General features: G+C 31.2%; 1 protein-coding gene across 2 annotated transcripts in view; it reads right to left on the reverse strand.

Moving 5' to 3' along the window:
* Nucleotides 1-12,870, reverse strand: part of LOC113510654 (klaroid protein-like) — a 39,521-nt gene that overhangs the window by 3,609 nt on the left and 23,042 nt on the right. For both annotated transcript variants that reach the window (XM_052903590.1, XM_052903591.1), the window contains 7 exons: nt 10,803-11,007; nt 9,850-10,045; nt 9,312-9,418; nt 8,137-8,263; nt 2,913-3,527; nt 1,841-2,011; nt 1,404-1,516 (listed from right to left, as the gene is read on the reverse strand). In XM_052903590.1, coding sequence (XP_052759550.1) covers nt 1,404-1,516; nt 1,841-2,011; nt 2,913-3,527; nt 8,137-8,263; nt 9,312-9,418; nt 9,850-10,045; nt 10,803-11,007 — 1,534 coding nt within the window. The remainder of the gene's footprint in view (nt 1-1,403; nt 1,517-1,840; nt 2,012-2,912; nt 3,528-8,136; nt 8,264-9,311; nt 9,419-9,849; nt 10,046-10,802; nt 11,008-12,870) is intronic.

A 12,870-nucleotide genomic window follows, 5' to 3' on the forward strand; every position in this document is an offset into this window, starting at 1 on the left:
TCAAACCGAAACACAGCCATGCAAACACAACTGCTTCACGGTAGAAACATGAATGGGACAGAGGTACCCAAGCAATCGACTTTTGTACAAAGTCTCCCTCTGGTACTATTTACCTGTAATCACGTCGCCTTAAGTTCCGATTGTGAAATTGTGTGTCGTGTGTAGTAATAGCATAAAAAGTAAATTATTTTTATCAATTTTAATCATTTTGAAAAATTTAAATTTATACTTTTATATAACTAATATAATTAATGAATATATGGCTAATTAAGTTATTAATATAATAAAATTTTAATTGGATGATGACTGTATATGGAAGATATTTAAAATAATATACGGGATATTAATTAGACCAACAGATGTCAAAACAATAATTATTAAAAATTTTATCTGTCTCTCTGTATGTTTGTTCCAGCATCACGCAAAGCTATTGCATCAAATAGGATGCAATTTTCACAGTTGTGCACCTGAAATTTTAGCTTAAAATCTAGCGTATGTTTATCTTGATACGCCATCTAAAAATGTTTTTTTTTTTTTCATTCATTTGCCTACTTTTGAAATATACACGCGCGTAATAGCAGGCAAAAATCTAAATAATAATATACTAAATCTACAGAAAATACATATGAACTATAAAAATTACAACATTGTACAAATTGATCTATGAGAAGCAAGGAAATATTAAAGCAATATTATTTGGTGTTTTTTTTTTTTCAACAATAAAGCTTACATTAAAAAATAGTTGAAGCCAAATACTATTTATAAAAGTGTTGAAATCAATATTATTCTAATAATATAAACTTTTAGCAGTACATTTTTAAACAATATGTATATTTTCACAGATTAAAAATTTTAAAGAAAAAACTTACCCGTGATAGGTATAAAAAAAATAATTAAAGTAAATAGTGTATCCGTTGACTAACTTGGTATTTATTAACTAAAATGGTATTTATCTCAATGCCGTTCTTAGGACCATTGATTTAAAGTTATATACATTGTATTGCAGTTTTAAAGAAGTAATATTTTTTATTAATTTAAATACTAGTGTCTTTCGAGTAATAATAAAATTTTTTATTACATAGACGAGTGATTTTGCAACTTTTACCTTATCAAAAATGGCATGATGTTTTCGGAAGTATATTTCTCATAGTAATACCTAAAAAGCCTAAATGGTTTGATAGTTTTTCATAAATGGCATATCGTTAGATTAATTTATATTTCAGTATTATTTAGGTATATAGCGATAGTACAAAATAAATAACGATCGTAAACGGTACAGTCATAACTAAAATTTAAGCGAATACATATATAAAAACAGTAAATTGTTTGAGATTTTATTATGTAAACTTATAAAAATCCCCGTTTTGTTCATTAGCGTGGTATGATATGTGAAGTTGACTTACATATACGGAGAAGTTTTTGGGCGCCGACTCGATCTTCCCGTCGACGGCCAGCAAGCGAGACATATGTTCCAATGAAAAGCCCGTCACTTCGATCACTGCGTACGTGCGAACAACTGGAGATGACAATGAAATCTTATGTTAACACGGGGATCGCCTTTAAACCTTTAGAGATTTTTGACTTGCAGACATTACGTCAACAGTAAGCAAGCAACAGTAATATGGACACAGATAAGAATAAAAGATGAAGAATGCAAGAAGAGATGGATGTAAATAAATAAGAACAAATAGCATTGCCAAGAATAATAAACTGTAACTTAATATATAATTATTAAACAATATTTAAGTATATCTATCGATTGTTTAGTATCCACAGTACGAACTCTGCTTGATGGCGCTGTGTTATTTGTCTTGAGATGTTTATTTTTATTATTGATTACCTAAGTATCCTGGGAAGCCCTGGAAAGCCCAGCACTCTGCGGGCATCGCGCCCGGCGTGAGCGCGTACCGCGGCGACGTGTACACCCACCACACCGGCAGCCCCAGGATCGAGTACTGCTTCGTTTTGATCTGGTATAGCTCCGTGCACTTCGTCGATATCACTTGACCCCCTGTTGGTGTTCGAATATTAAATGTTATGCTTAGGGGCTTTACACACTATCAAATATTTAGATATAATCCAAATTATAGTTCTATGTAAATCAATGTGCAAGTATAAGTAAGTATAAGTTATACACCCTGTATTAACACGCATTAATGTCAGTAAAAAGTTTTATAAAAGATCAGGGGCAATCTATCGTGCGATTGTTTTTCGATTTTGCTATGTATTTATAACGTATTTTAGCGTTATTACGGTTCCATTATGTGTAATGAGCCCTTAAGAACTGAATGTAAATTGATTTTTCATTCTATATTTTCGTAAATCTATCTTTTGTCTTTTCTCTAAGACTGTATGTAAGGCACAAATTTTTGGTTGTTGTTACTTTTCATTATATTATATAATAACAACTATATAATATCAACACATTTATGAATAACTTAAAAAAAAAACTTAACCTAAGTACACTATCTGGATTCATACAAGTAGATAGATCTTTTGAAAATAATATATTGTCTGTATTACATGTTGATAATGCAGTTTTTGAATTAATCCATTACAAACAAACAAATCTTTCTTCTTTATGATATTAGTATAGATAGATATATTTTATAATATATAATCATAAGAGTATACACTATCCTACATAGAGAACCTATATAGACATAGTTCTTTATGACCATAAAGGACTATATAAAAAGGTGAAATGTGGAAACTATTCATGGCTTAACATAGATGTAATTTGATTATATATTGATTGAATAGGGCTATGTTTTAAAAAATAAATAAATACATAAAAATAAAAAAAATAAATAAATATATAAGAGTATAAATAAAGGCCTACCTCTTTGACATTTGATTCTTTTTACCTAGAAACCTGGCTATAGATGACAAATAGGTTAAATTACAATTACCTGCAGACTCCAAAGCGTAATCAACCAAACCGGTTTTATCCGCATCGTACACATCGAGCATTCCAGCGACAATTTTCTTCACGGCTTCCACGTCCAATCCCGTTTCCACGTGGTGCACTGTGTGTGTATGCACCTCCTTTACATATTCTTTTATCTTCTCAACTATCAGCTCCATCTGGCGGCGCTCGAACACAGCCAAGTACTCCTGTATCATACCACGAATCTTATCCTCGTCCATTTCCGGCTTCCACGAGTTGATCAACCTCTCGTGGATTTCTTGGCTCATCACTTGCATTTGCTCCTTAGTAATATAATGCTTATCAAAATACTCTTTTAATTTTGCTCTGATTGACTCACTGTTGTCATGCAAGTTGAAGATGTTAATAAAGTTTCGTTGCAAATGTTTTAAAGAGTACTGTTCTATTTGGGCTTCTAAATTATCAAATTTAGACAGTTTGTGATCGAACAGCTTCAGCTTAGAATCAACGTTGACTGCCCAGTCCTCGAGCGCCGCCATTCGCTTCGACAGATCCACATCCTGTACTATTTGAGGCGACTTGTAAGTGTCTATTACTGGTTTCTCTTGAGGTAGAATGTAGTCCGAGTAGTTGTAGCCTGGAAATAAAATTACTTATATTATATAAGTTCTTTACTTCTCTGTCCTTCCCACACAATGCTTTTAATATTTAAAATAAAAAAAAAAATCACATACGATAATTAACAACAAATAACAGGGAAGGACAGAGTGATATGACAATGAAAAAAACTAATATCCACTCACCTAAAAGTGTAGCGTGCCACAGTACGTCCACTTTCTTATAGGTGATGTTTGAACCTCTATCCTTCCCCGAGATATAATTGTAATAATTTGGTTACAGGGAAGAATTATGTGGGAACGGATGCGAGAGAAAGACATGTGTTGCATAGTAGAAAAATATAATGAAATCAAAATATCAGCATTGATGACAAAAATAAATATTAAGCTTTAGAGCTCTTACAGACGAGCGACAGTTTGCGGAGTTGGTTCGTCTTCGATTAGCAAAGTGTCGTTAGTTTGTAAAAGCCCTAAATTGAATAAAAATCTTAAATTAGTCTGGATGCATACATTTGTACGATTTTCATTGTTAATTGCACATGAATATTATAAATTAATATATTGAAAACATAAATTAGGTACATCGTTATCGACATCGAATCGTTGGGCCCGTTGTTATTACAAAATTGACTTAAACACTACAGTTACTCCTAAACCCATACATAAAATAAATTAGTTTTCATAATACCGAAAGTTTCAAAACAAAGTATGGGTTAACACATTTTTGGTTTGTGACAAATACAAATTTTTAATACCTAACTTATTTTTTCTTATTTTTGGGCCATTCATAAGCCACGTCACATGAATTTCAAAATTTTTGACCATCCCCGGTCCTCGTCGTAGTTGCTCAGATTTGTGAGACTCTTCTTTCCTAGTGCGACGTCACATATTTGTTACAGCATTTTCAAAGGGCTCTTAGGCGGTAAGTGCTTAACACTAGTAGAGCCAATGTAAACTCACCAACAAAACAATTTAAACATTATGCTCATACAGATATAGTTGAAAATATTTTAAAGTTTTTTGTTGCTAGTTTAAATTTCGTGTTTCAATACTTAGATAAATTAGATTTCAAAATGAGTCGTCACGAAATTGTCCTACATTTCAACCCACAATCACACTTCGTCAACCCCCTCCACATTTTAACGTGTGACGTAAATTATGAGTGACCCCTTTTAAACTTATATTTACTTAATAAATTAAAATAACCCGAACCATTATATTACCCAAGCGTACAATTAAAGTCGAAATTAGAAACATGATTAGAATCGAACGCAGACTTTGAAACAATATTTTTAATTAAAAATGAAAAAGAATATGACTAGTGGTTACTTTCAAAATATTTTGAACACAATTGTAAAATTTATATCGAATTAAAAAAAAAATCAATTAAATATAATTATTTGAACATAAAATGGCACGTTTACCACGTTTTTAAGGTACATTGTTGAGGAGAAATCCACCGAGTGGATAACAGCTTGAATTAAAGCATAGTCAAAACACAACATTAGAAAATATTGTCATCCTTACACTGTACATGATCTGTACATAAGTCGTTAATAATAACAATTCGTAAAAGCAATTAAATAAAAGTTTAAATTCACTGCATGATTTGTAAAAGAAAATATATCACTGTTAAACGATAAAGTATCGTTAATAAATCATAAACAAGTATTTACATTTTTTAATTGCTTAACTCGTCGTCGTAGGTATCAACCTACAAATGTAATACGGGAGATGAAAGCATCATTCGACGTTTCCTTCTGGCCTCTGACCTTTAATACAGAATGTGGAGCTAACCTAACAACTTTGAGTTTCATACATGTCAGGTACGTGTATGATTTTTACATTATTCAGATAACTATATGTTATAAGCAACGAACACTGTACTTTGGTACTTTGATGGAAATTTTGATTTACTGTATTTTAAACACATTTTAAATTAATTACAGATTATTTTATGAGCACAGTCATATATTTTATTCCCTATATACCGAGTCTCGTTCCAGTATAAATCGTAGTTCATATTTATGGATGTATTTATATTTTTTTACGATTTGTCAAGATTTGAATGATACTATAGAAGGCAAAGGACAATATTTTCTAATTCTGTTTATTATATACATAATAGGTAATTAAAATAAAAATCTGAATAGGAATGATGTGATGATGAATGTCATAATAAATTATATCATAAAATTATTCATAACAGATATACAGTACAATATTAATTAAATAATTAAACAATCTTTCTTAATTATACTTAAAAAAAAAAAAAAAAAAAAAGGTATGCCATTCTGTAATCAAGGACTGATTAGACATTTAATATAAAATTCATAAAAATAATTATATACGCTTTATATATTAATTGCGACTGATTTATTATATTTATAATAAATGGTGCCCCATTGATCAATAATACTTAGATTCAACGGCACCAATTTAATCACATAGATAATAAGGACAAACATATTTTGATAGTAATGTTAAACAAGGAACAAAATATGCAAAACAGCACTTGCATATTTGTATTTTAAGTAGACGTTTTTAAGACGCGGTTAACTGAGAATCTAATTATTATTGATCGAAGTGCGAGGTATCTAATTTTATAAACTATTTATACATAAGGACGGTTCTATACTAGAGTATATTCTGCAACAATCTTTACACATATGAAAGAAAATTATTATCAAATATAAATGTATTTAAAATCACTAGATCGAACGTTCCGTCCTTATGGATAACAGAACTAAATATAATAAATCTCTTGTTAAAAGGAATATTATTATTTGTAAACAAAATGCGTATAAATTTAAGTACATAAGAGAGTATTTATTAAAGCTCTCACAAACAAGTGACGATTTGTAAAGCAATTTTGCTATTTGAGTATTGCTTAATGCATTAGCTAATGCAAAAAAATTGTAATTAATTTAATAATGAGTAAAAATGTACAACCTGTTTAAACTTTATGTTTATATCGAATAAACTGATTTAATGCTTAACCGCAAATTTCGTGAGAGACTTTATAAATATGCTCGCATTTAGAAAATATTAAAAAAATATTAAAATAAAATAAAAATATATCATTCAATTCACACTGCTCGCTTAAAATAAATTATAAATAAAATTAAATATTTGAAAATAAATATTAAAACCTCTGTGAATATCAAATAGTTTACATAAACAATACTTTTTTTTTTATTTCGATGTGTACTAATGCACCCTTTATTGTATATTGCATGAGAATAATCTCTCAAAAATAAATTAATTCAATTATATAAATAATCTTTTTAAACATTATCATTTGAAATCTTACGGTAAAGGAAATTTCATTATTTTTTCTAAATGCAAACATATAATCTATTGTACTAATATATAAAACGATATATATTATTGATCATCCTATAACGCCGCGCCAAAACCGTCGCATTTCCTCGTAGCAACTGTCCATCACAATTTTGGCATAATCAGACGCATCCGCCATTCTGTTCTGGACAATATCTTTGTACTCTTTATACGTTTTCGACATCTCTGGCAAATTATCCCTTATGTCTGGCAGAGTTATATTTATATCCGGCAATGTTAGATTTGGAAAAACGCTCAGGTTCGTTATATTCGGCAGCGTGAAATTGGTCAGTCTCAACGGTGAGAACTCTGACAAATCTAATTGGAAATCTGTTAAATTTGGCATAACCATGTGATCCCAATTTTCATATGTATAGTGGGCTGAAATAAATTATTAATATTACATGTTTTCTTATATTACTAATATATATAAGACATATATATACATATAAAGTTTTTTATATTACCAATATTGGAATACAAGCTACATAATATCGTCTATTTCAATAGAATTTAATAAAAATTTAAGCAAAAAAATAGTTGACGCAACCATTAATCAATATTAGTACCATAACTTATTTAAATTATGGTTATATTTTTTAAAAAACAAAATTTCATTTCCAATAGTAGTTTAAACAAATCGATAAATTGAATGAATTTTTCAATTTGTTATTAATGTCATTTTTCAGTTTTTTTTTGTTTATGATAATTTTAACAAAACGTAGTTTACATTTAATTTATATATTCATTTTATATACTTGAATAAGGCAACACACTTTAACAGCGATATCTGCACTAAGCCCTAGACTTGTATCGTAGGAATCATTAAATACAATTTTTTTATAATAAAACCTAATTCTACAATGCAATAAATACAAAATATCGACAAAGAAATTCATCATTAAGTTCTATTGAAACAAACTGCAGTTATGATAATTGTTGCCTATAGAAATAAATAAACACTACGAATATAATAAAATATACAAGTCTCTCTTGCATTGTCTTTTGATAACTAAGTTGTTAAATAAACATATATTTTTTGTTTCTTGCGTAATAATTTAATTTAACGATATCAGTCTATTATCAGGTGTCTTAGACTAAATAAATTGCTTCTATAACTAAAACCGCAAATGAAATAAAACACACGAGCACTATGATTTATCGATGAAATACAATATTAATACTGGCCACTCTTCTATTTTCAAATTTTGGTCTAATATCTATGAATAAACATAAGTAAATTTCGAATAATTTTATAAGAATAGACAAAACAATATTTTTACTTACAGCCATATGCAAGGAGAGGTAACAGCAGAAGTAGGAACCAGGGCCACCTTCGTTGTTTGACCACAGTTTTCACATGGGAGCTGTGTGAAGTGTACTTTTCGCTCTGGCTGACATGATTTGGGGTTATCTGAAAACATAATTATAAAAAATTAATTATTTCATGAAGTGGAGGTTAAGGTCATTTAGACCATACTGCCTGGTACCTATTTATATGCATTTATGTATATTTCGGTAAGTAGGTATTGCAAAGTGATTGAATGAATGTATTAAAGATTAAGTGTAAAATGACTTTATGCAAAATATCAGCGCCTGTTAATAGACTGTGGCTGTTACGGCTTACTGGTGAATCTGTTACTGCCGAGGATTGAGATTTCTTACGGCAATGAAATATGAATAAAATTACCGAGAGTTGACAGATGTGATTTTTTAATTTTTACACAAATTCAATTTTTTTTTCCAAATTAATACGATTTCTTCACATTTAAAGTGTGATATTAGAATTTTTTACCCAAAATTGCGAAAATAATATCCAGTCTGGCGACTCTGAAGTTACCACTCTATATCAGTCTTATTCAGAGTGGGAAAATATGAAACAAGATCCTATATTATAGAAGTTTGAACAGAGAGATTAAAGTAGCTTTCGAAGGCGACTCAGAAGAGGAATTTTAATGAGTTGTTATGCTGATTTATAATCCACTGGGTGTTGCCATATACAGAATAAATTGACAGTTGTATTTTGTGACTATTAATATATTTAATACTTCCGATTAAAAAATACGCAGTTACAGTAGCGTTTTAATAATTATAATTATCACAATAATCAGCTCAGTATGTCAATAAAGTTGCATATTACAGTAAAATTTTATATTGTATTATAATAACCTCGAGGTTAATTGGTGATGCAATCAATTAAACTTAAATTAAGTTTTATTACATAAAGTAAATATAAAAAATATATTATCACAATATATTACATCAGATTCCTTTTTCTTCGCCCAAATAAAAAAAAAATGTAACGGGCTTATGAGAAATTAAAACCTAATATAGATTAAATATATCTGTCCTGCAAATCAGTACTAAATCAATAGAGAAAACCGACCGATTTGTAAGCACGTGTATTAAACTCGTCAATTCTTTAAAAAAATATAATAAAACACCAGTGTTTTATTACTTACAGTTTCAGTAACGGTGGTCACAGTGGTGGTCACCATTGATTTTATCATAGTGTAAATCCAATAGAACGGCGCTGCCGCTACAGAGGCCGCTTGTGACACGAAGCCAGCTGGAACAAAAAAAATAATGTTTTGAAATAGTGTATCTCTTTATAATCAACATAGCTATTACAGAGATATTTTTAGGACAAAATTTTTATATCCATATAATTATAATATTTTATAAATATGAAAGTGAATTTGTTTGTTGCCTTTTACCGTCTTAAAACCATAACCAATCACGGTTAACTTTACCAAATTTAATGTATTATATAGAATGGAAAACGATATAGGGTACTTTTTATCCTGGCCAGTAAACATATCCCAGTTACATGGACGAAGCCACAGGTAACATTCTAGTATAAAATAAAAAATAGAATGTAACATTATTTTGTCATGTGAACAATTATTGCCATATTTCAACCCTTCCAATGAAGATTTAATGGCAAATCCACAACGCACTTTGCATTTACACAAAGCAACATGAGAACAATTTAATTACCTTTAGCCGGCCGCCTGTCTGTGTACGGGTACCGGTGCGAAGGACCAACGATCTTCCTGTACGTACTGCTCACAGTGGTGGTGATGGTAGTGATGACCGCGAGGAGGAACCGTGTGATCAGCCACCGCTGCTCCGCCGGGGGGTAGCCGCCGTTGCCGCGGTAAAAGGCACTTTCGTCGTCCGAACTGTCCACCGACTGAAAACAGAAATTATCAACTTTAAATTTACTTTGTTACACATACAGAGGAGTTTTTTTTTTTCACAAAAACGCTCAGACTGTGGAATGAGCTGCCCACTGAGGTTTCCCCTGGAAACACAGTATAAGATTCTTCAAAAAGGATGTATTAAGATTTCTTCAGAGTCGGCAACAACCACGTGGCACCCCTAGTGCTGCAGGCCTCCATATGCTACAGTGACCGTTTACCATCAAACAAACTGTATGATTGTTTACCATCTTCGTGGTATAGAAAAAAAAACTAAATATATTTAACCAGGTGTCACTAAACGTGGTGGATAGCACATGCCAAAAGATAGCTTACAAAATTGGTAGATGGCGCCTAAGATCAGACATAACGTATAAAGTAATCCATCCATGGTGTAACTGGAAAACACTTGATTCAAATAGCTGAGAGATAATTCAAAACCTGCTGGATGGATCTGTTACAAAGAAAAAAATATTTCAACCTAATATATTTGCATAGTTTGTTCTTAATTTCAGACATCTGCAGAGACGATGCATGTCTAGACGGTGCATGTCTACCGCTCAAGGGGTACATAAATTCATCGATAGATATGCTATCGCTACCGGATGCATAAAACAAAACGACACATCAACGTTAGGCATCTCGTTCTTTCTTATTTTTGTGATAACGAATCTATCAGTAGATTTGTTTGCCACTTATCTAGAGAGCCTTGTCTAGGCTTAGATTACATTGTCACTTAAGAACACTCACCGTATACCGTTTCCTGACCGTGCTCGATCTCCAGATAGCGGTGCCAGTCAGTCGGTCCATCTCGTCCACGGACGTATTCGGCCCCTGTATCCGGAACTGCGACAGCGACCGCCGCGACATGTTCGGGACGGCCACTTGACCGGGCGCGAGCTCCACGCGGTCTTTTGACAGCGGCGAATACGTGTAATCAGTTTTGGGGTATTTGCTGCAAAAATAATATATAAAACAATTTAATTGCTGTTGCAGACATGTATCAAAACTCTTTTATATGACTTGAAGTGGCCAACAAGCTATCATCTGGCGGAATGTAAATATCACAGAACACAATATGATGCCCTTGGAACACCTCTTATATTGCCATATCAAAGAAATACGAAAGGGCTATAGACACATGTGACATATATCTTTTTATATGAAATATTAAAACTGTTCACAGGGTTACATATAATATCACTCATATTTATACTGAGTTGGTTTTTAGGATACTTTAAAACAACGTAAACAAGACATATATATATATTTATTTATTTAATAATTCAAACAACTTTTACATTTTACCATCAACTCTAATAACTACAAAAAATAATTTTGCCTCAATGTAAAAATCTTTTTTGTAACTCTTCTTTCATCCATCATCTCCAAAAGGCCAAACTAACGCAACATTTACTGTTCAATCTTTGTGAAAAGAAAGGAATGTTACTTGTCTTTTAAAAATTTAATGCTAAAATATTTGTTCTTTATATAATATTGTCATAAGCTAAAACGAGACACACCTAGTATTGTTTTGTGTAAGTGAGGTCCTAGATTCAATTCCCGGTTGGGCCAATTTGTATTTGTATTTATTGGAACCATAAACAATATATATATATATATATATATATATATATATATATATATATATATATATATATATATATGCCACATTATTCAAAAAATAACTGTGTCGTTTCTGTCAACGCCATCAATTCCCTCTCAAGGCAGAAGCGCTAGCGTTCCATTCATAATAAATAAACTGTTAATTAAACAAAAAAAACATATACTGTTCAATCTTTGTAGCACATATATATGTGTCTAAAAATTTAATGCTAAAATATTACTAAAAACATTTGTTCAGATCTTTTTAAATGTCTAGGATAGGACTATAAGAGATATATTTTGTAGTTTCGAGATTAAGGGTCTCTAATGGTTCCAAATTACACGTTAGTTAAAGCGGTAGTTTTTACATTAACATATAAGGTATATTTTGCTTGGTTTCTATCGACTTACACGTCGAAAAAACTGTGAACGTGTAAAGTATTTGATAAGGTGTTAACCCTCAATTGTTTCTATCTAAAATGTCTGAATTGGTATTAAGATATATAACTGGTATTGTTAAAACATGTAATATTATATTATTTCAACAACTCGCACCATAGTCATTTATTTATTAATATAACATTTTTGTTATCCTTGACTATAAGGAAATATATATTATATCAGCCGTTAACTGCTTATTCCTGAACATAGACCTTCCTCATAAGAGGAGTTTTGCCAGTAGTTGCCACGCTTTGCAGGTGAGTTATCAACAGCATTAGGCTTTGTTAAATTTTGAAAACAGTGCACATCCTTTGACCATTAAGTTCCCTTAGTCGCACCCTTGGGCCAAGAATAGGTGGCCCATTCTATGCCGGGATCGCACGGCAGTTCCAATTATGGAGACTAACTAAATGGATGCAGGTGGCTCAATACCATTATGACAATCTACTGATGAGGCCAATATTGAACAGTGCATATTGATCGACAAATTAGATGCTTAGCTTCGAATACAAATATTAGACATATTACTGGGAAACTTATAAATAAACATTATTGGTTATATGATTGTGTAAACGGTAATTAAATATATATAATTAACATTACCTAATAACAAATGGTTTTATTAATGATATAATATCAAGTACCTCACAGTATAGGAGTAAGTATATCTCTGCTCTTCATACATGACTGCCCGCTTATTCGGAGCAGAACACAAACACTCGGCATCGCACTACACACCTTACCACGTACTAACATTGACAAGGAAATTTCA

Source organism: Galleria mellonella, unplaced genomic scaffold (genome assembly GCF_026898425.1).
Source record: "Galleria mellonella isolate WM207_F2 unplaced genomic scaffold, CSIRO_AGI_GalMel_v1 utg139, whole genome shotgun sequence".
NCBI lineage: Eukaryota > Metazoa > Arthropoda > Insecta > Lepidoptera > Pyralidae > Galleria > Galleria mellonella.